Raw genomic sequence first — 19,163 nt, forward strand, 5'->3', positions numbered from 1 at the left:
GGGCCGGGCAGCTCCACCGGCCTCGGACAGGAATGCCCCTGCGCCTTCAGATAATGTTATTTATATCGCCGTGCAGGGCGGCTCCGCTCCCCCCGTCCCGCTCCGGTCCCGGGCCCGCCGCCGCCGCCGTTCCTCCGCCCGCCGCTCCGTGCAGGTGAGAGCCGCGGCCGCCCCCGGGCACCGGGATGCGCCGCCTCCGGGAGGGGGGGGGGGGGGGGGGTGAGGAAAGCGGGAGGGACCGGAGGGCACCGGGAGGCACCGCTCCCCGGGGAGAAGCGGGGGGCACCGGGACGCGCTGCCCGCCCCGGGGATACCGGCTGCAGCAGCGGGGGGGGGGGCTGCGGGCACGGAGCAAAGTTTGGCGGGGGGGGGGGGGGCTCAGCACCCCCCTTTTTTCCCCCCGCGGCGGGGGTCCGATGGCACCCCGTGTCCCCCGGGGGCTGCTCTCCCCGGCGGGGGCCGGGAAGGACGGGAGCGGGCGAGCGGCGGTGACTTTCTGGGGACACCCTGGGGACGCTTTCTCGGGGGTGACAACCCCCAGCGGGGTCCCCGCACCGGTCCCGGGTGCTCCCGGCACCGTGGAACGTGTGCCGGTGGGACGTGGTGGGCAAACCGGCTCCGGAGGTGACGTGGGGCACGTCACCCGGCCCGCTTCCACCACCAATTTTTAGCAACTGGGGAAACTGGAGTTACTGGGAAGAGTTTTCTGGCTTCCATGCCCTTGGCCCTCCTCGTCCCGGCGCAGCGGCAGGAGGATGCTCGCAGGCGGCCGTTGGGCTGGGGGAACTCCTGCCCGCACCCCAGTAAGCCGGCGACCACCCAGGACTGATTTCCCGGCTCCCTTCTCACGGCGGCTTTTGCAAATCTCCAGCTCCCGGAGTCAGGGGATTGCGGTGCCCTTTGCTCCGCTGGATAAAGCCAATAAGGAGCGTTGGAGGGGGTGGCAAGCAAAGGAGACCCCTGCAACCCTGGTGGGTGCCAGCACGGCCCGCCGAGGGGTATTTTGCAGCTATCGGGTGTTTTTAGGGCTCCGGTTGGTGGTTTTGGGGTAGGCGAGGAGGTGCAGGGGGGCAGCTCCTAAGAAGGGAGTGGGGCTCGGCCCGCGCTGTGCGCAGGGGAGGCCTATTTATAGCCAAAAATATCTGTGGAGTGTCAGCACGTGTGCGTGTCGCCACGCGGTGCGCTGGCGGGTTAGGTGACATGGGACAGTCCTGGCACGGCCGGCATCTGCAACGATTCCAGCCCTGGGGAAACCCAAACCTTTGCCCGTCGGGTGAGAGCGTGGCCGGGGAGCCACGGCCGGAGCGGGGCATCACCGGCCGGAGGAGCTGTGCCATGCCGTGCCCAACGACCCCGTGCTGTGCCGAGCGGCCGTGCCGAGCGGGGCCATCTGCTCCCGGCCCTGGCCGTGCGCCTGGGAGGCAGGCAGCTGTCGGGGGGCTGTGGGCTTGCCCCCCCGGTTCCTGCCCCTTCCCAACGGGGCCGGTTGCACCGGGAGCGTGGCTGACCGCTGGCTTGGTAGAGATGCAAAATAAAAGCATTAATTGGTGAAGCGAAGCAGCCGGGGCGATGCCGGGCAGCGGGTGGCCCAGGGACCCGCCAGGCTGTGGGCGGAGGTGATGGGCAGCTACTTCGGGGTGTTTTGGGGGACCCCGACGAGCTCTCGTGCACCGGCAGCCGGTGTTTCGGCACCAGGCTGCGGTGGCGAGAGCTGAGCCGGGGAAGGGGTTCACGGGTGGCAGGAGTCGAACCGCTGCCCCAGCCGTCCTCGGGGTGCAGGGGGGGTGTCACCTGGACTCGGCGGGGGGACCTCGGCGGCGGCACGGTGCCAGCCCCTTGCCGGGAAGTGCTGATTCACGGCGCTGAGCCGCCGGCCGGGGAAGACGACGCTGCCCTGGCCCCGGCTGCAGGATGCTCACGGCGGGCCCGACACCCCGGCACTCCCGGCGTTCCTCCCGCCGAGCGGGCGGAATGATAATCCCCGGGCAGCGGGTGCCGGCAGCGGCGTGGTTCTGCCAGACAGGGCTGTTTGGAAGGCGCTGGTGCGGCAGAGGGAGATTTAAAGGGTCGGCGAGCGCCCGCGCTCGAAATACACGCCGGCGGCTCCCTTGGGCCCCGCTGTGGCTTCCTTCGGCGCGATCTCCTCCTCCTCCTCGGATGCTCGCGGCCGTGGTCCTGCTGTTGTGGTGGTGGCGTGGGGGAGGCCCTGCCAGGACCGAGGTCTCCCGCCGGGATGGCAGCGCTGGGCTGCGGCGTGCCACAGAGTCCCGACACAACTCGGCGCACCCAGCCTGTTCGCAGCGCCCAGGCAGACCGGCTGTAGGTCCTGCGGTGTTGGGGTGGAGGTCCCCAGATTTGGGCTTCCCTGGGGGTTTTCTGCTGCAGGACAGGAGAGCAAGCCCAGTGCCAGCTGCGCTGGCTGGCAGCGGCACGGAGCCACGGCATGGAGGGCTGCGGGCCCCGCTCTTGCACGCTCCCGTGTGCTCCTGCCTGCGCTTGCATGGCCTTGCGTGCTCTCCTGTACCGCCTTGCATGCATTTTCCTGTTCTTGCTTGCATGTGCATGCTCCCGCATGTCCTTGCTCGCGTGTGTGTGCGCCTTTGCACGCTCTGGCATGCTCCTACATGTCCTTGCTCACACGTGCGTGCTCTTGCACGCTCCGGCACACTCCTGCATGTCCTTGCTCATGTGTGCAAGTTCTTGCACGCTCCAGCATACTCCTGCGTGTCCTTGCTCACGCATGCATGCTCTTGCATGCTCTGGCATGCTCCTGCCGGTCCTTGCTCACACGTGCATGCTTTTGCATGCTCCTTCATGTCCTTGCACGCTCTGGCACGCTCTTGCGTGGAAGCCAGGTCCCGAGCCAAGGCCATGCCTGCGTGGCCGCGATTAGGGTGCAGAGATGGGGCCCAGCCCTGATAAAGCTTTCGTACCCGCTGGCTGCCCGGGAGGTCCCCTGGGGGCTGGGGGGCCGCGGGCTGTGATGGCTCATGGGGACACGAAGGGTTTTGGGGCACCCAGGGTTTCCCCCTGCTGCACCGTGCACCCGCAGCCAAGGGTTCCTGGCGGCTCCGGGGTGCTGGGGGGGTCCCAGCTGGGGGGCTGGCCGTGGGGACCCCCACCACCACCGGCACCACCAGCCCGGCACCCCACACCCCGCGGGGGCCCCAGCAGCCTCCTCCCGCCCAGCCCGGCCACTGACAGCTGCTCGCAGGCATTTTTAGATACCGGCCGTGTCCTATCTGTGTCTCAAATGTCCCTGGGGGTGAGCGGCCCCCCCCCCCCCCCGCCGGCAGCTGTCGCCCGCTTTCTGCCACGGGTGCCAGCGAATCCCCTCCACGGCGCAGGCGTCGGGGTGGGCGCGAGCAGCACCCGCTTCCCCCAAGGGCACCCAACGGTGGGGACGACGTCCCTGGGGACCTGGCCCAGGATGCCGGGTGGGCAGGCAGGACCCGGGTAGGGAAGCACCGCCGTAAGGAGCCGTCGGCACAGCTCGGCGCAGGGATCCGTGCCGGCGGGGCGAGTCCCCGAGCGTGCGGCACCCAGGTGCCCCCCCAACACCTCGGCGGGGGTGAGGCTAAATCCCTCTGAGCAGCTTAACCAGCAGCTCTGAGCCGCAAATCCCCACGCGCGGCAGGGACGGCGAGCTGCCGCAGCGATGCCGGTGCCCACGGCCTCCGCTCTCCCCCAGGGGCTTCTCGCCGGTAGCCAACGGCCGCCCGGCCGGGGGACGCCGGGACCATGACCTCGGCGAACGACTACGAGCAGCTGGAGCTGCAGCAGCAGTACAGCCGTTTCAACATCCCCTGGGAAGCCTCCGACGATGAGCTGGACAACGACAACAGCTCGGCGCGCCTCTTCGAGCGCTCCCGCATCAAAGCCCTGGCAGGTCGGGGATGGGTCTCGGGTCCCCTCGGTCCTCCCGGGTTGTCCCTGCCGCTGGTGCCACCGTGCCCGCTCTCGTTGCAGACGAGCGGGAGGCCGTGCAGAAGAAAACCTTCACCAAGTGGGTGAACTCGCACTTGGCTCGCGTCACTTGCCGCATCTCAGACCTCTACATGGACCTCCGGGATGGGCGGGTGCTCATCAAGCTGCTGGAGGTGTTGTCAGGAGAGCTTCTGGTAGGCCTCCCATCCAGCTGGAGACCCTGGGACCCATGCCATGCCATGCCGTGCCATGCCCCACCAGCTCTGGTGCTCCACCAAAGCTGTTGACCTTGGCGTTGACCAAGGCTCCACCAGGGTTGGGTGGCAGCAGCGGTGCAGGGGGTGTCCCCGGGCAGGGGTGGGGGTGCGCGTTGGGGAGGGGAGGGTGCTGAGCTCTGTCATGCCCCAGCCCAAGCCCACCAAGGGCCGGATGCGGATCCACTGCTTGGAGAATGTGGACAAGGCTCTGCAGTTCCTGAAGGAGCAGAGGGTGCACCTGGAGAACATGGGCTCCCACGACATCGTGGACGGCAACCACCGCCTCGTCCTCGGCCTCATCTGGACCATCATCCTCCGCTTCCAGGTAGGGCGGGGTGGGTGGGGGGCACCCCTCATCTCAGCACCCCATGGCTCGTTCCCGAGTGGGAGCCCTTCTCCATGGATGTCCTCTTCCAACCCCGGGACGTCCTTCTGCCCCCAGATCCAGGATATCATCATGCAGACACAGGAGGGCCGGGAGACACGCTCGGCCAGGGACGCACTGCTACTCTGGTGCCAGATGAAGACGGCGGGGTAGGTGGTGGGACCCACACCCCACTGCACTGGGGACCGGGGGTGCCCGGAGGGTGACAGTGACGCTCTGTCCCCATGGCAGGTACTCCCATGTGAACGTCACCAACTTCACCTCGAGCTGGAAGGATGGGCTGGCCTTCAACGCCCTCATCCACCGGCACAGGTAGGCGGCACGGCGGCGGCCACTGGGACACGCTGGGGCGGTGGTGGCACCGGGGGATGTCCCACGGGTGCGTCACCGCTGTCCGGCACACTCTGTCCCCAGGCCCGAGCTGTTTGACTTCCAAAATCTGACCAAATCCAACGCCCGGCACAACCTGGAGCACGCGTTCAGCGTGGCGGAGCGGCACCTGGGCATCACCCCGCTCCTTGACCCCGAAGGTGAGGCTGCCGCTGCCAACCCTCCTGCCTCAGTTTCCCCATTACACCCTGGGATGCGCCCAGGCCCCACGGAGGGGCAGAGAGGTTTCCACCCCGTGGAAGTGGGGTCTGGGTGGGAGCAAGGGGGGGACCTCATGAGGCCGTGGTGGCCCGTTGCCATTGGGGTGATGCCGGGGCAACGCAGACGCTGGGTCAGGACTGACGCCTCTCGCTCGCGCTGGGCAGATGTGTTCACGGAGAACCCCGACGAGAAGTCCATCATCACCTACGTGGTGGCCTTCTACCACTACTTCTCCAAGATGAAGGTGCTGGAGGTGGAGGGCAGGCGTCTGGGCAAGGTAGGGGATGGCGTTGAGGTGGGGGGTGTTCTGCCAGGGTGCCGGCACCCTGCGCTCACCACCGGCCCCGCCGCAGGTCATTGAGCACGCCAAGGAGACGGAGCGGATGATCGAGGGCTACGGGGGACTGGCTTCCAACTTGCTCACCTGGATCGAGCAGACCATCGTCTCCCTCAACAGCCGCAGCTTCGCCAACTCGCTGGCCGGGGTGCAGCACCAGCTGCAAGCCTTCAGCACCTACCGCACCGTGGAGAAGCCCCCCAGGTAAGCGCCCCCGAGCCCCCCGTGCCCACGCGGTGGTGTTGAGCACCCACGGGTGCCCGAAGGCTGAGCTCTCTCTGGGGCAGGTTTCAGGAGAAAGGCAACCTGGAGGTGCTGCTCTTCACCATCCAGTCGCGGATGCGAGCCAACAACCAGCGCGTCTACACCCCGCACGAGGGGCGCCTGGTCTCCGACATCAACCGGGTACGGGGCCCGTCCCGGCAGCCTGGCCGTGTCCTGTGCCGTGGGGACACGCGGCTGCTCCCGCGGCACCTTGCAACCTTGGGGGCAGCTCTTCCCCTGATATCCCCGGGAGCTTTGCTCCCCAGGCTGTCCCAGGGATGTGCCGGGGCAGCTGGGCTCCATCTCGGGGCGAGTCAGGTCCATCTCCCAGGGCAATTCGCGTCCATCCCAGGGCAGTTCAGTTCCTAGGGCAGTTCAGGTCTATCCTGGGGCAGATTGGGTCTGCTTGAGAGCAAGTCAGGTCCGTCTCCCGCGGGCAGGTTGGGTCCGTCTCCTGAGGCAGTTTGGGTCCATCTCCTGAGGCAGTTTGGGTCCATCTCCTGAGGCAGTTTGGGTCCATCTCCTGAGGCGGTTTGGGTCCATCTCCTGAGGCAGTTTGGGTCCATCTCCTGAGGCAGTTTGGGTCCATCTCCTGAGGCAGTTTGGGTCCATCTCCTGAGGCAGTTTGGGTCCATCTCCTGAGGCAGTTTGGGTCCATCCTGAGATGGGTCCTAGGGGAGTTTGGGTCCATCTCCCAAGGCAGTTCAAGTTCATCCCAGGACACATTGAGTCCATCCCAGGGCAGGTCAGGTCCATCGCAGGGCAGGTTGGGTTCCTCCAGCCGTGCTCCCCCATCCGCGGGTCACGTTAGGGTTCGCCAGCAGAACAAGACGCGGGTGGGTGTGGGGACGTGGGGATGCGGGTGCCATGCCCGTCCTGTGCCGCCTTCCCCCAGGCCTGGGAGCAGCTGGAGAAAGCAGAGCACGAGCGGGAGCTGGCACTGCGCACCGAGCTCATCCGGCAGGAGAAACTGGAGCAGCTGGCGCGGCGCTTCGACCGCAAAGCGGCCATGCGGGAGGCCTGGCTGAGCGAGAACCAGCGCCTGGTGGCACAGGTGAGGCCGGGGACACCCACCCCCGGGACCCCAGGGTGCCCCGCCGGAGCCTCACCGCGGGCTTTGTGCCGGGGCAGGACAACTTCGGCCAGGACCTGCCGGCGGTGGGAGGCGGCTAAGAAGAAGCATGAAGCCATCGAGACGGACACGGCCGCCTACAGGGAGCGGGTGCAGGCCATCGAGGCGGTGGCGAAGGAGCTGGAGGTGGAGGGCTACCACGACATCCAGCGCATCAACAGGCGCAAGGACAACATCCTGCGGCTCTGGGAGCAGCTCCTGGAGCTGCTGGCCGCCCGGCGCCAGCGCCTGGAGATGAACCTCGCCCTGCAGCACCTCTTCCAGGAGATGCTCCATAGCATCGACTGGATGGATGAGGTCAAGGTGAGTCGCGGGTGTTTGGTGCCACCATGAGTGGGATGCCATCATCCCACCAGGCAGGGCATTGGTGGGAAACCCCCCCGCCCCGGGGAGGCAGATGAAGTCCTGGGGTGCTGGCAGCGGCTTTTGGGTAGCAGTGGGTGCCGTCCGCTGGAGCTGGTAGTTGGTGACGGCTGGGGCTCTCCCGCAGGTGCAGCTGGCATCGCCCGAATCCGGGAAGCACCTTCTGGAGGCAGAGGAGCTACTGCAGACCCACCGGCTGCTGGAGGGTGACATGGCCCTGCAGGCGGAGAAGACACGGGCCATCAGCGCCGCTGCCCTCCGCTTTGCCGACGCTGAGGGTAGGTGTGCCGGGATGCCCCGGGACCGCAGCACGACCGGGCGAAGCCGGGACGCCCTGCTGATGGGCGCCTGCCCCGCTCCCTGGCCAGGCTACCGTCCCTGCGACCCCAAAGTCATCCGGGACCGCGTGAGCCACCTGGAGCTGTGCCGGCGGGAGCTGCAGGTGCTGGCGGCCCGAAGGAGAGCCTTGCTGGAGCAGTCCCGATCCCTCTGGACCTGCCTGTGGGAGCTGGATGAGGCGGAGGGCTGGATCAAGGAGCAGGAGCAGCTCTACTCCTCCCTGGACTTTGGGAAGGACCTGCCGGGCGTGCTGCTGCTCCAGCGCCGGCACGCCGCCTTCGAGGCCGAGCTGCGGAGCCGGGGCGACCGGCTGGAGCGGGCGCTGGCAGCGGGCGAGGGTCTGGCGGCGGCGGCGGGGGGCCAGGCGGCCGGCCGGCTGCGGGAGCGGGGGGCTGCGGTGCGGGCGCTGTGGGCGCAGCTGGAAGAGCTGGCGGCTTTCCGCCGGCGCGGCTTGCGGGAGGCCGAGGGCTTCTTCCAGTTCCAGGTGGAAGCGGAGGAGCTGGCGGAGGGACTGCAGGATGCCCGCCGGCGGGCGGCCGCCGAAGAGCTGGGCCAGGACGAGTCCCACACCCGCGCCCTGCTGCGGCAGCACTGGGAGCTGCTGGAGGAGATGGCGGCCGCCCGGGAACAGCTGGACGGGCTAGCCCAGCGAGCCGAGGGCTTCCCCCCGGAGCTGCGGGCCGGCCCCGAGGCGCAGAGCCGGCTGGCGGCCCTGCGGGAGCTGCACGCTGAGGCGGCCGCCCTGGCCGAGCGGCGAGGCCGCCAGCTGCAGGACGCCCTCGACCTCTACACCGTTTTTGGGGAGAGCGATGCCTGCCACCTCTGGATGGGGTCCAAGGAGACCTGGCTGGGGCAGCTGGAGGTCCCCCAGGCGCTGGAGGACCTGGACGTGGCGCAGCACAGGTAGGGACCCTCGCGGCGGCGGCGCTGCCGTGCCACGTCCCGAGGTGTGGCCCGTTCTCAGCCCGGCCGTTCCCCGCAGGCTGGACGGGCTGGAGCAGGAGATGGCCGCCGTGGCTTCCCAGATCGCTGCCGTCAACCAGGCAGCCGACGGGCTGCTGGCGAGCGGGCACCCCCGCAGCCCCCAGGTCCGGCAGTGCCGGGAGCAACTCAACGAGAGGTACGGCGGGCGGGCGCGCCGTCTGCTTCGGGCCTTTCCTGCCGGTTCTTCGTCCCCTGCCGTCACCCGCCTCCGGCTCGCAGGTGGGACCGGTTCGGGGAGCTGGTGTCCGAGCGTCGCCGGGCGGTGGGCTCGGCGCTGCGCCTCCTCAACTACCGTCTGGAGAGCGAGGAGACCCGGCAATGGCTGCAGAGCAAAACCCGGGCGGTCGAGGCCACCGCCGAGCTGGGCCGGGACCTGGCCGGCGTCCTGGCCACCCAACGCAAGCTCTACGGCATCGAGCGGGAACTGGCGGTCGCCGAGGACCGTCTGGTGGCCCTGCGCTCCCAGGCCGACCGCCTGGCCGAGGAACGACCCGAGGTGGCCGGAGAGACGGCTGAGCGGCTGTTGGCGGCGGTGGCCGCCTGGGGGGAACTGCAGGAGGCCCTGGGGGAACGGGCGGCCTCCCTGGGGGAAGCCGGGCAGCTCCGGCGCTTCTTGCAGGACCTGGATGACTTCCAGGCTTGGCTCTTCGGAGCTCAGAAAGCCGTGGCGGCTGCCGACGAGGTGCCGGCCTCTTTGGCCGAGGCGGAGGAGCTGCTGCGGCGGCACGAGGCCGCGCGGCGGGACGCGGAGGAGCACGCGGCCACCTTTGCCGCCCTGATGGAGTCGGGGGAGCGGGCGGTGGGGGAGCAGGAGGACCCCCAGTACGAGGGGCTGCGGCAGCGCCTGCGCGGCGTGGAGGCCGGCTGGGCCGCCCTGGGCAGGATGGCGGAGACCCGGCACCGCTTCCTCGCCCAGTGCCGCGGCTTCCAGGAGTTCCTCCGCGACGCCAAGCAGGCGGAGATCCTCCTCGCTAACCAGGTGGGTGCCCAAAGAGGGGTCCTCGGAGGGGGTCCCCGACTCACGGGTGCCCTGAAAAGGTGCTGAGCCCCCCCCCGCCGTGTTCCCCCTCCAGGAGTACACGCTGGCCCACTTGGAGCTGCCCGCCACGCTGGAGGGCTCGGCTGCCGCCCTGCGCCGCTTCCAGGACTTCCGCGCCGGCATGGAGAGCGGTGCCGAGAAGGTCCCCGAGGTGGTGGCCGGCGGCACCAAGCTGGTGGCCGAGGGAAACATCTTTGCCGAGAAGATTGCCGAGAAGTGCCAGGCCCTCCAGGAGCGGTGAGTCTGGCGAGGGGGCCAGCGGGCGGGCGGCGTGCGGGCAGCAGGGCTGATGCTGCCCGTTTCTGGTCGCCCTGCCAGGCACGGAGCGGTCGTGGTCAAGGCAGAGGAGGCGGCGGGTTTGCTGCAGGACAACCACGAGCTGCAGACCTTTCTGCAGAGCTGCCGGGAGGTAGGGATGCGGCACGGCCGGCAGCGCCGGTGGGGGGGGTCCCGGCCAGCCGAGCCCTGACACCCCTTGTCCGCAGTTCGACGCCTGGGTGGAGGAGAAGATGCTGACGGCACAGGACACCTCCTACGGCGAAGCTCGTGGCCTCCACGGCAAGTGGCAGAAGCACCAGGCGTTCATGGCCGAGCTGGCATCTAACCAGGGCTGGCTGGAGAAGATCGAGACGGTGGGTGCCGGCACCGGTGCCTGGAAGCCTCACTGTCCCCCAGCTGGGCGGGAGGTCCCCGTGCCGGCGTGGAGCCGCGCCGTGGCGGCCGCCGACCTCTTCGGTGTTGCTGGCAGGAGGGGAAGGAGCTGGCGAGGCGCAAGCCGCGGTACAGCGAGGTGGTGGCGCAGCGACTGGACGAGCTGCGCGGGGCGGTGGGACGGGCTGCGCCGCGCCGCTGAGGAGAAGGGCCGGCGGCTCTTCGAGGCCAACCGCTCGGCGCTGTACGCCCGGAGCTACGGGGAGCTGGAGAGCTGGCTGGGGCAGGCGGAGGAGGAGCTGCGTGCCGCCGAGCAGGCCAAGGACCTCACCGCCACCAACCTGTTGCTGAAGAAGCTGACGGTGGGTGGTGGCACTGCCAGCCGAGCGGCTGGGGGGGCGGAAGGGCGTTGGCAAATCGCCCTTTCCTTTGGGTAGGGGTGCACCGCCCCCCCGGTTTGGGGTGGCGGGGGGTCCAAGGTGCCGGGTTATGCCCCGGTTGGGACTGGCCGGTGCCTTGGGGGTCTCCGGCCTGGCTCTGCCCCCTGGCTTACGTGGCTCTACCCCGCCAGAGGCTGGAAGAGCAAGTGGGCATGTGGATGAAGGAGCTGGAGGAGCTGGGGTGGCAGGCTCCCACCCCTGCCGGGGATGTGCCGGACGCTGACGGGCACGAGCAGAGGCTCCGGCGGCGATTCCTTGACCTGTTGGAGCAGCTGGAGAGGAGGAGGAAGGAGCTGGAGACCACCAAGGCCATCTACCAGCTCGGGCGGGATCTGGAGGATGAGACGGTGAGCATCCTCGCCGTGGCGGGGTCTGGCACGCTGGGGCCACCCGCGGGTGCCGTGTGGCGCTCAGCAGGTGCTCTCGCCCGCAGCTGTGGGTGCAGGAGCGGCTGCCGCTGGCAAGGTCGACGGAGCATGGCAGCGACCTCCCGAGCGTGCAGCGCCTGGCCAAGAGGAACGAGGTGAGCCCGGACACAGCGTCGGCGCCCGCCGGGACCACCCGTCCCATGGGCGAGCCCTGCCGTGACCACCCTCCCCGCCGGCAGACGCTGCAGAAGGAGCTGGCGGGCCATGCCCCGCGCCTGGCCGAGGTGCTGAGCCGGGGCGAGGTGGCGGCGAGCGGTGACGAGCCGAGCCCGGAGCTGGAGGCGCGGGTGCAGGAGCTGCAGGGGCTGTGGGAGACGCTGCGGGCAGAGGCGGCCGCCCGGCACCGGCGCCTGCAGGAGGCCGGCGAAGCCCAGCAGTACTACCTGGACGCCGGCGAGGCCGAGGCTTGGGTCAGCGAGCAGGAGCTCTTCATGGGAGCTGAGGAGAAGCCAAAGGTGAGGGGTGGGTCCACGTGTCGCCCCTGTGTCTTGGGGGGGGGGCTCTGTGCTGTGCCATGTGGTGCCATCCTATGTCAGCCCAGGCCGTGCCATGCTGTGCCGTTAAACATCATCCGGTACCGTGCTGTGTCATGCCGTTACATGCCGTCCCATGCGGTGCTGTGCCATGACGTGCCATCCATCCCGTTCCATGCCGTGCTGTACCATCTCATGCCGTGCCATTATAGGTCATCCTGTGCCATGTCATGCTGTGCTATAACACGCTGTCCATCCCATGCCATGTTGTGTCCTTACATGCCGTGCCGTTACACACCATCCCATGCTATGTCATGCTGTGCTGTTATATGCCATGCCATTATAGGTCATACCTGTGCCATACCTTGTCATTAGATGCCATGCTTGGCCATAACAGGTCATCCTATGCCATTCCGTGCTTGGCCTTTCCATGCCATACCATCCCGTGCCAAGCCATGCCGTTACACACCACCCCGTGCCACGCTATCTGTGCCGTGCCATGCCATACCCCACCGAGACCACCAGTGCTCCCCGCTGCATTGGACGGAGGCAGGACATGCCCGTAGGGTGGGCGCTGGGGCTGGACCCCGGTCCCTCTCCCACGGCCATGCCAGGTGCTGACGGGCGCTGGTGTTTGCCGTGCCGCAGGACGAGGAGAGCGGCTTGGTGATGCTGAAGAGACACGTCCGGCAGCAGCGGTCCATCGAGGACTACGGCCAAACCATCAAGGAGCTGGCAGGGAGGGCTCAGCAGCTGCTCTCCGCCGGCCACCCTGAGGGGTAGGTGCCACCACCGTGTGTCCCCTGACCCTCGGGGCAGCCCTGTGCCCTCAGCACCGGGGCGGGTGGGTGGTTTGGCTGGAGCTCCGGCGGCGTTGGCTGCCCCGGTGCCTCGCTCCGGCTGGGTGGCATTGACCCGGTTGTGGCAGGGAGGTGGTGGCAGAGGGATGCGGGGATCGTGGAGTGGGTCCCTCCCCCAACCCCCCCCCCCATTTGGCAACACGGGTGGGTCGGGGACATCCTTTCGTGGGTGAGAACTGGGGTGTCTGTGTGCCGGGGCCGTGCAGGGAGCAGATCATCCGGCTGCAGGGCCAAGTGGACAAGCACTACGCGGGGCTGAAGGAGGCGGCCGAGGAGCGCCGCCGGCGCCTGGAGAACATGTCCCACCTCTTCCAGCTGAAGCGGGAGGTGGAAGACCTGGAGCAGTGGATCGCCGAGCGCGATGTGGTCGCCTCCTCCCAGGAGATGGGGCAGGACCTGGACCACGTCACGGTGAGGGTGCCGGGGCAGGCACGGCGGTGCCAGCGCGTGGTTTTGGGGGGGGTAAACTTGACTCTTCCCTCCCCCACGCAGCTCCTGCGGGAGAAGTTTCGGGAGTTTGCACGGGAGACGGGCAGCGTGGGGCAGGAGCGCGTGGACCGAGTGAACCTGGCCATCGAGGACCTCATTGACGCAGGGCACGCGGAGGCGGCTACCATGGCCGAGTGGAAGGACGGGCTGAACGAGAGCTGGGCCGACCTCCTGGAGCTGATCGACACCCGCATGCAGCTCCTCGCCGCCTCCCACGACCTGCACAAGTACTTCTACGATGGTGCCGAGCTGCTGGCCCTCATTGCCGCCCGGCGCCAGGAGCTGCCCCAGGACCTGGGCGAGGATGCCGGCACGGTGGAGGCTTTCCACCGCATGCACAGCGCCTTCGAGCGTGACCTCCAGCTGCTGGAGGCGCAGGTGAGGCTGCGCCCCGGACCCGCGGGGATGCCTTGCAGCACTGCCGCTGCCGCCGGCACTCAGCATCCCCCGCGCTCTCCGGCTCCGCCGGGCAGGTGCAGCAGTTTCGGGAGACGGCGGCACGCCTGCAGACCGCCTACGCCGGGGAGAAGGCGGCCAGCATCCAGGAGCAAGAGCAGGAGGTGGCACGAGCCCTGCGGGCGCTGCTGGAGGCATGCAGCGGGCGCCGGGCCCGGCTGGTGGACACGGCCGACAAGCATCGCTTCTTTGGCATGGCGCGGGACCTGCTCTCCTGGATGGAGAGCACCGTCCGGCAGATCGAGACGCAGGAGAAACCCAGGTATGGCTGCGCCCCACGGGCAGCCGGAGCCGTTTGCTGGGACCCGGCACTGATGCCACCACCGACGCCGGCACCTCTCTGTCTCCAGGGATGTCTCCTCGGTGGAGCTGCTCATGAAGTACCACCAGGGCATCAGGGCTGAGGTGGATGCTCGGGGCAAGAGCTTCACCGCCTGCATCGAGCTGGGCAAGAAGCTGCTGCAGCGCAAGCACCAGGACTCGCCTGAGGTGAGGGCAGCCGGGGCGGGGGCACGGCAAGGATGGTACCACCGGGGCCCCCCCCGTGACGGTGTCCCCTCGTTCGCAGATCAAGGCAAAGCTGGTGGAAGTGGTGGAGAAGAGGAAGGCCATGATGGAAATGTGGGAGCAGCGCTGGGACCGGCTGCGGCTGTGTGAGTGCGCTGGCGGTGCCGGGGAGGACCGTGGCTCGGCCGGGGCGGGGGGGTGGTGGCAAGGGGCTGAGCGCTGCCCATCCCTGCCCGCAGTGCTGGAGGTGTGCCAGTTCTCCCGGGACGCCTCGGTGGCCGAGTCGTGGCTCATGGCGCAGGAGCCCTACCTGGCCAGCAGCGACTACGGGCAGACGGTGGACGCGGTGGAGAAGCTGCTCAAGCGGCACGAGGCTTTCGAGAAGTCCTCGGCCACCTGGGAGGAGCGCATCGCTGCCCTGAGGAAGCTGACGACGGTGAGGAAGGCTCGAGATGGGGCACAGCTGGTCCTAGCTCGCCTCTGCCTGCCCTGCCTCAGTTTCCCCACCAGCCCCTAACATCTTCGCTCCCTTCCCCGGCAGCTGGAGCTCCTGGGCGAGCGGACGCTGCGCGAGGGGCTGGTGCGGGACGGGGTGACGCGTGCCGAGGCTCCCGACTACCGCCTGGATCTGGACGGGGAGCTGGAGGCTGGGTAAGAGATGCCAGCACCATCCCCAGGCAGCTGTGGCAGCATCTCGGGCAGGGGCAGCTTGCGGCACCCACCTGGCACATGGGCATTTTTTCCAGCATCCCTCTTCTCAAAGCATTAAGGGCTTTTTTTTTAGCAATTCACCATTTTGGAGCAGTAAATTGATGAAGGTGAAGAGGAGAGATGAAGGTCAAGCCCCACCATGCTGGGGCTTTCATCCCTCAGGGGGGACGGGAGAGCAGCAGCCAGCCCCAGGTCCCTGTGGGACCACAGCTGCGTTTCCCCAGCGAGCTGGCTGGGACGGGGATTTTAGGGGTGCCACGCTCTGCTGGGGATGCTGAGCGGGCTGCTTCCCTGCCGCAGATCCGAGGAGGAGGAAGAGGAGGAGAAGAGGGAAGGTGCTAGCATGCGGGACGTCTCTCCGCCCGCCGCCGATGGACCAGAGCTGGTCAGTTCTCAAGTTTAGCTTTCTCTTTCCCCAGCAGCAAAAAAGGTGTCCCTGCATGTCCCCCAGACTCCTGGCAGACCCCGTGGACGCGGCTGTGGCCGTGACCGTGGCCGTGGCATGCCGACGGCTCCCCTGACCCTTTGCCTTGTTCCTTGCCTTGAGTTGAATAAATGCTAAATGACCCTAAAAAGGCCAGGCGGGCACATGGGTGCTGCACCTTCCCCTTTGCCCCAGCTCCTGGGGTGGCCAGGGGGTCCTTGCGGTGGCTTGGAGCACCCCTGTTCCCCGTGGCCAGGCTTGGGCCAGCTGGTGGAGGCTGGCACCCGTGGGTGCACGGGTGTCTCTGGGATTGGGGCAGCAGCCAGAGCTGGAGCATCTGCCCCAGAGCGGGCAGATCCCAGCCACCATCCTCTGCTGTTGGCGAGGCAGCGTGCATCCCAAGAGAAACCCACGGGGACCCCACCAGCCCCGTGGAACCCGGCTTTCCAAGCACCCAGTCCTGGGAGTGGGGCTGGCTCTGCCCCGGCACGGCGGGGATATTGGGCAGAGCTGCCCATGGACACACAGCAATGACGCTCCTGGCTGGCCAAGCTCACGTCAGCCCCACAGCACGTGGCCCGTGGGGCATCATCACCTCATGGGGATGGCACCCTGTGAGGCATCGTCACCCCAAGGCACATCATCACCCCAAGAGACATCATCGCTGTATGGGGCAGTGCCACCCTGTGGGGCATCGCCACCCCAAAGGGCATCGTCACCCCAAGAGACATCACTGTGTGGGGCATTGTCACCCTACAAGGCATCAGCACCCCTCAGGGCATCGTCAGCCCTCGGGGCATCGTCACCCTGGGAGGCATCATCACCCCACGGGGCATTGCTACCCTCGGGGCATCGTCACTCCGTGTGCCAACCACCTTGTGCTTGCTGCCAGCCTCTCTGCCTCTCCTGCCTGCTTGGGGACAGGATTGCTTTCTGGTTGTTCTGCCTGCCTGGGGACGGGATCCCCTTCTGCCTGCTTGGGGACATGGGCATCTTCTGGCTCCTTGGGGACAAGATTGCTTTCACCTGCCTGGGGACAGGATCCCCGAGTACCTACTCAGGGATGAGATTATTTCTGCCTGCTTGAGGATACGGGCATCTTCTGGCTCCTTGGGGACAGGGTTCCCCTCTGCCTGCTCGGGGACACGGCCACTTTCACCTGCTTGGGGACAGGAGCCCCCTCTGTCTGCTTGGGGACAAGACTACTGCCTGCTTGCTCGGGGACACAATCCTTCTCTGCCTGCCAGCTCGGGGACACGGTCACCTCCCGGCTGCCAGGGACAGCGTCCCTCCTCCCGTCCCTCCCGGCAGGACACACCGCCGGACCTCCACATGCTCCCGGTGGTGCCGGCAAATGTGGCTGGGGCCATCCCTGGGCGCAGGAGAGGGGATGGGCACCCCAGGATCGCCGTGCCCCAGCCCCTCCTGTGGCACCCAGCTGCTGCCCCTGGATGGGCACCCTGTTTGCCAGGCACCGCGGCCCCCGACCAGAGCCCCTCTGCCTGCCGGCATCCCCTGCTGTCCCCAATCCCCCTGGGTGGGGGACAACACCGGGATGGCTCCCAGGGCTGCTTGCCTGGCTCGGCTCAACCCCATCACCCCAAATCTGGGGGGGCCCTGGCACCGTGCTGAGCGTCCCGGGGCTGGACTGTCCCGCAGCTGCTTGCTGGGGTCCTCCCAGTAGCCACCAGCTCCCACTTACTGGAGCTGGTGGGGTCACTGGCACAGAGATCTAGGGGTGACCCACCCCTGGCTGGCACCCATCGCCGGTTTGGGGACCGTGAGCCCCCGCTGGGGATAGGGACCCCCGCGCGGGGTGCCACGGTGGGAGGGAACGAGACCTCAGGATGTGGCTTTTGGTGGCGAGCGGTGCCACCGCGGCGTAACAGGGCTGTTGCTTTGCGGCAGCTGGCGCGGACGACGGGCGATGAGGAGCCGGCGTTGCCGAGCCCAGGGCCACCGCGGGAGGAGCCGGAGGAGCCGGCCACGCTACCGGCCCGCACCTGCAGCATTCAGCTGGAGGGCTACCTCGGCCGCAAGCACGACCTGGAGGCAGCCACCAAACGGGCGTCCAACCGGTAGGCACGGCGGACGGCGGCAGTGCCGGTCGGCACGGGCACCGTGCGCTGGGCTGACGGGGCGGTGTGACGGCAGGTCGTGGAGCACGCGGTACTGCGTGCTGCGGGGCGGCCAGCTCGCCTTCTTCAAGGATGCCAAGAGCCGGGCGCTGGGGCTGCCCTGCCACGGCGAGGAGCCCCTGGGACTGCGGGATGCCCTCTGCGAGGTGGCCGCCGGCTACAAGAAGAAGAAGCACGTCTTCAAACTCAGGTAAGGCACCGGCGTGGCATGGGATGGCACGGCACGGGGTGGGGGCACACGCCTCACTGGCACCTGCGCTCCTGTCCCCAGGCTCAGCAATGGCAGCGTGTGGCTCTTCCACGGCAAGGATGAGGTGAGGAGCATCCCGGGGGGGGGATGTGGCGGGGGCTGGAGATGCCCAGGGGACAGAGGGGACCGGTAGTGCCCAGGAGGACCCAGGGTGGCTGGTGGTCCCCAGGGGACATGGCGGTGGCCAGCAGTGCCCACGGGGGACACAGGGTGGCCCGTGGTACCCGGGGGGACAGAAGGTGGCTGGTGGTTCCCGGAGGGGACTAGCAGTGCCCAGGGGGACGCGGGGTGGCCAGTGGGATACAGGGTGGCTAGAGATGCCCAGGGGAGACCAGTAGCGCCCGGGGGGATACACAGGGTGACCTGTAGTGCCCAGTGGGCTCACAGGTGGCTGGCGCTGCCTGCGGGGCCACGGGGTGGCCAGGGGTACCATGAGGACGTGGCAAGGGGGGGACATGGGGTGGCCAGGGGTGCTATCAGGACAGGGTGGGGGGCTGGCGGTGCCCAGGGGGATGTGGGTGGCTGGGGAAGATGGGGGGCAGCTGGCATCACCTGGGGGGGGCCAGAGGGTGACCAGGAAGGTGATGGGGGGGCCAGGGGAGCCCCCCCCCCGAGCCCCTGCCCATGCCCACAGGAGGAGCTGCAGGCCTGGCTGCAGGGGCTGAGCACAGCAATAACCGAGTGCCGGAGCAGCCGGGAGAAGGCGCAGAGCCTGCCCCTGCCTCCGGCCCCCCCTGAGCCCCCCCTGCCCCGCAAGGACAAGGAGAAACGGTTCAGCTTCTTCCCCAAAAAGAAATAACAACCCCTGCTCCGGGGTGGGGGGACCCCCACACCCTGGGGACCCATCACACCGGCGGTGCTCGCGGCCACGTGTGCATAGGGACCTGCATGTGCACGTACCTATACGTACAGCCGGGTCTATAGGGGCAGCTGCCGGGCTTCATGCGTGTCCAGGAGCTGTACGTGCCCCTGTACGGGCACGCGTAGATGCACCCCCTCACCTCTGCGAGTGCACGCGTGGGCTCACATCTATGTATATATATATATAGCGGCACATATACGAGCGTGCACAGCCCATGTGCGTTGAACACGTGCCTGTGTGCACATGTGTATATATATATATATTTATATTTATATATATACATACATTTCTATGCTTAAGGGTATGCACACACCTATGCAAAGGTGAACACAGACCTATACCTACGTCCCTGTGTGCACATGCGTAGGTGTGTACGTGCCCCTCCAGGCGTGTGCACCCAGGGGTGCCCCCACGCACAGGGGTGTGCAGCAGCCCCGTGCACACACGTGTCCCTGCATGCACACGTGTGCACACGTGTGTCCCCGCATGCAGGCGCACCTACCCCTCCACGCGCACGGCCACGGGTGTGCATGCCCCACACGCGTGCATGCCCCCCACCACCACCCAGCACCCACACGGTGGGCTGCCGCAGGTGCCCCCCCCCCCCCCCAAAGCCATAACCCCCCCCACCCCAGCGCATGGGTGCAGAGGGGGCAGCTCCGGCCCCTGTGGGCACCAACCAAAGAGCGTCGGCCCGTGGGCACGGGGAGGGGGGGCCGGCACCGCTTGCCATTGCCCCCGCTCCCGCACCCACCACCCCGTGCCCCCACCCAGCGCTGCCAGGGCCGGGGGACCCCCCCCTGCACCCCGCGGCCGAGCCAAGTCACCCCGGGGGGAAGCGCGGGCGACCAGAGAG

The 19,163-nt window shown here is 68.2% G+C and overlaps 1 protein-coding gene across 1 annotated transcript; it reads left to right on the forward strand.

Annotated features, from left to right (window-relative positions):
• The first annotated feature begins 2 nt into the window (after positions 1 to 2).
• SPTB (spectrin beta, erythrocytic) lies at positions 3 to 19,058 on the forward strand. The gene is given in 38 exon segments (XM_030007008.2): positions 3 to 154; positions 3,692 to 3,889; positions 3,970 to 4,121; positions 4,336 to 4,509; positions 4,627 to 4,718; positions 4,801 to 4,881; positions 4,984 to 5,099; positions 5,325 to 5,437; positions 5,514 to 5,701; positions 5,785 to 5,902; positions 6,657 to 6,815; positions 6,893 to 6,922; positions 6,924 to 7,196; positions 7,384 to 7,534; positions 7,625 to 8,498; positions 8,578 to 8,715; positions 8,799 to 9,558; positions 9,653 to 9,855; positions 9,937 to 10,027; positions 10,104 to 10,250; positions 10,367 to 10,438; positions 10,440 to 10,631; positions 10,841 to 11,056; positions 11,143 to 11,232; positions 11,317 to 11,592; positions 12,259 to 12,389; positions 12,677 to 12,881; positions 12,963 to 13,337; positions 13,433 to 13,677; positions 13,766 to 13,904; positions 13,984 to 14,068; positions 14,162 to 14,358; positions 14,464 to 14,573; positions 14,934 to 15,018; positions 16,966 to 17,135; positions 17,212 to 17,385; positions 17,467 to 17,509; positions 18,080 to 19,058. Coding segments are annotated over 37 exon segments (6,978 nt in total). The 5' UTR covers positions 3 to 154; positions 3,692 to 3,741; the 3' UTR covers positions 18,245 to 19,058.
• Positions 19,059 to 19,163: the final 105 nt, after the last annotated feature.

Source organism: Aquila chrysaetos, unplaced genomic scaffold, assembly GCF_900496995.4.
Source record: "Aquila chrysaetos chrysaetos unplaced genomic scaffold, bAquChr1.4, whole genome shotgun sequence".
Classification (NCBI taxonomy): domain Eukaryota; kingdom Metazoa; phylum Chordata; class Aves; order Accipitriformes; family Accipitridae; genus Aquila; species Aquila chrysaetos.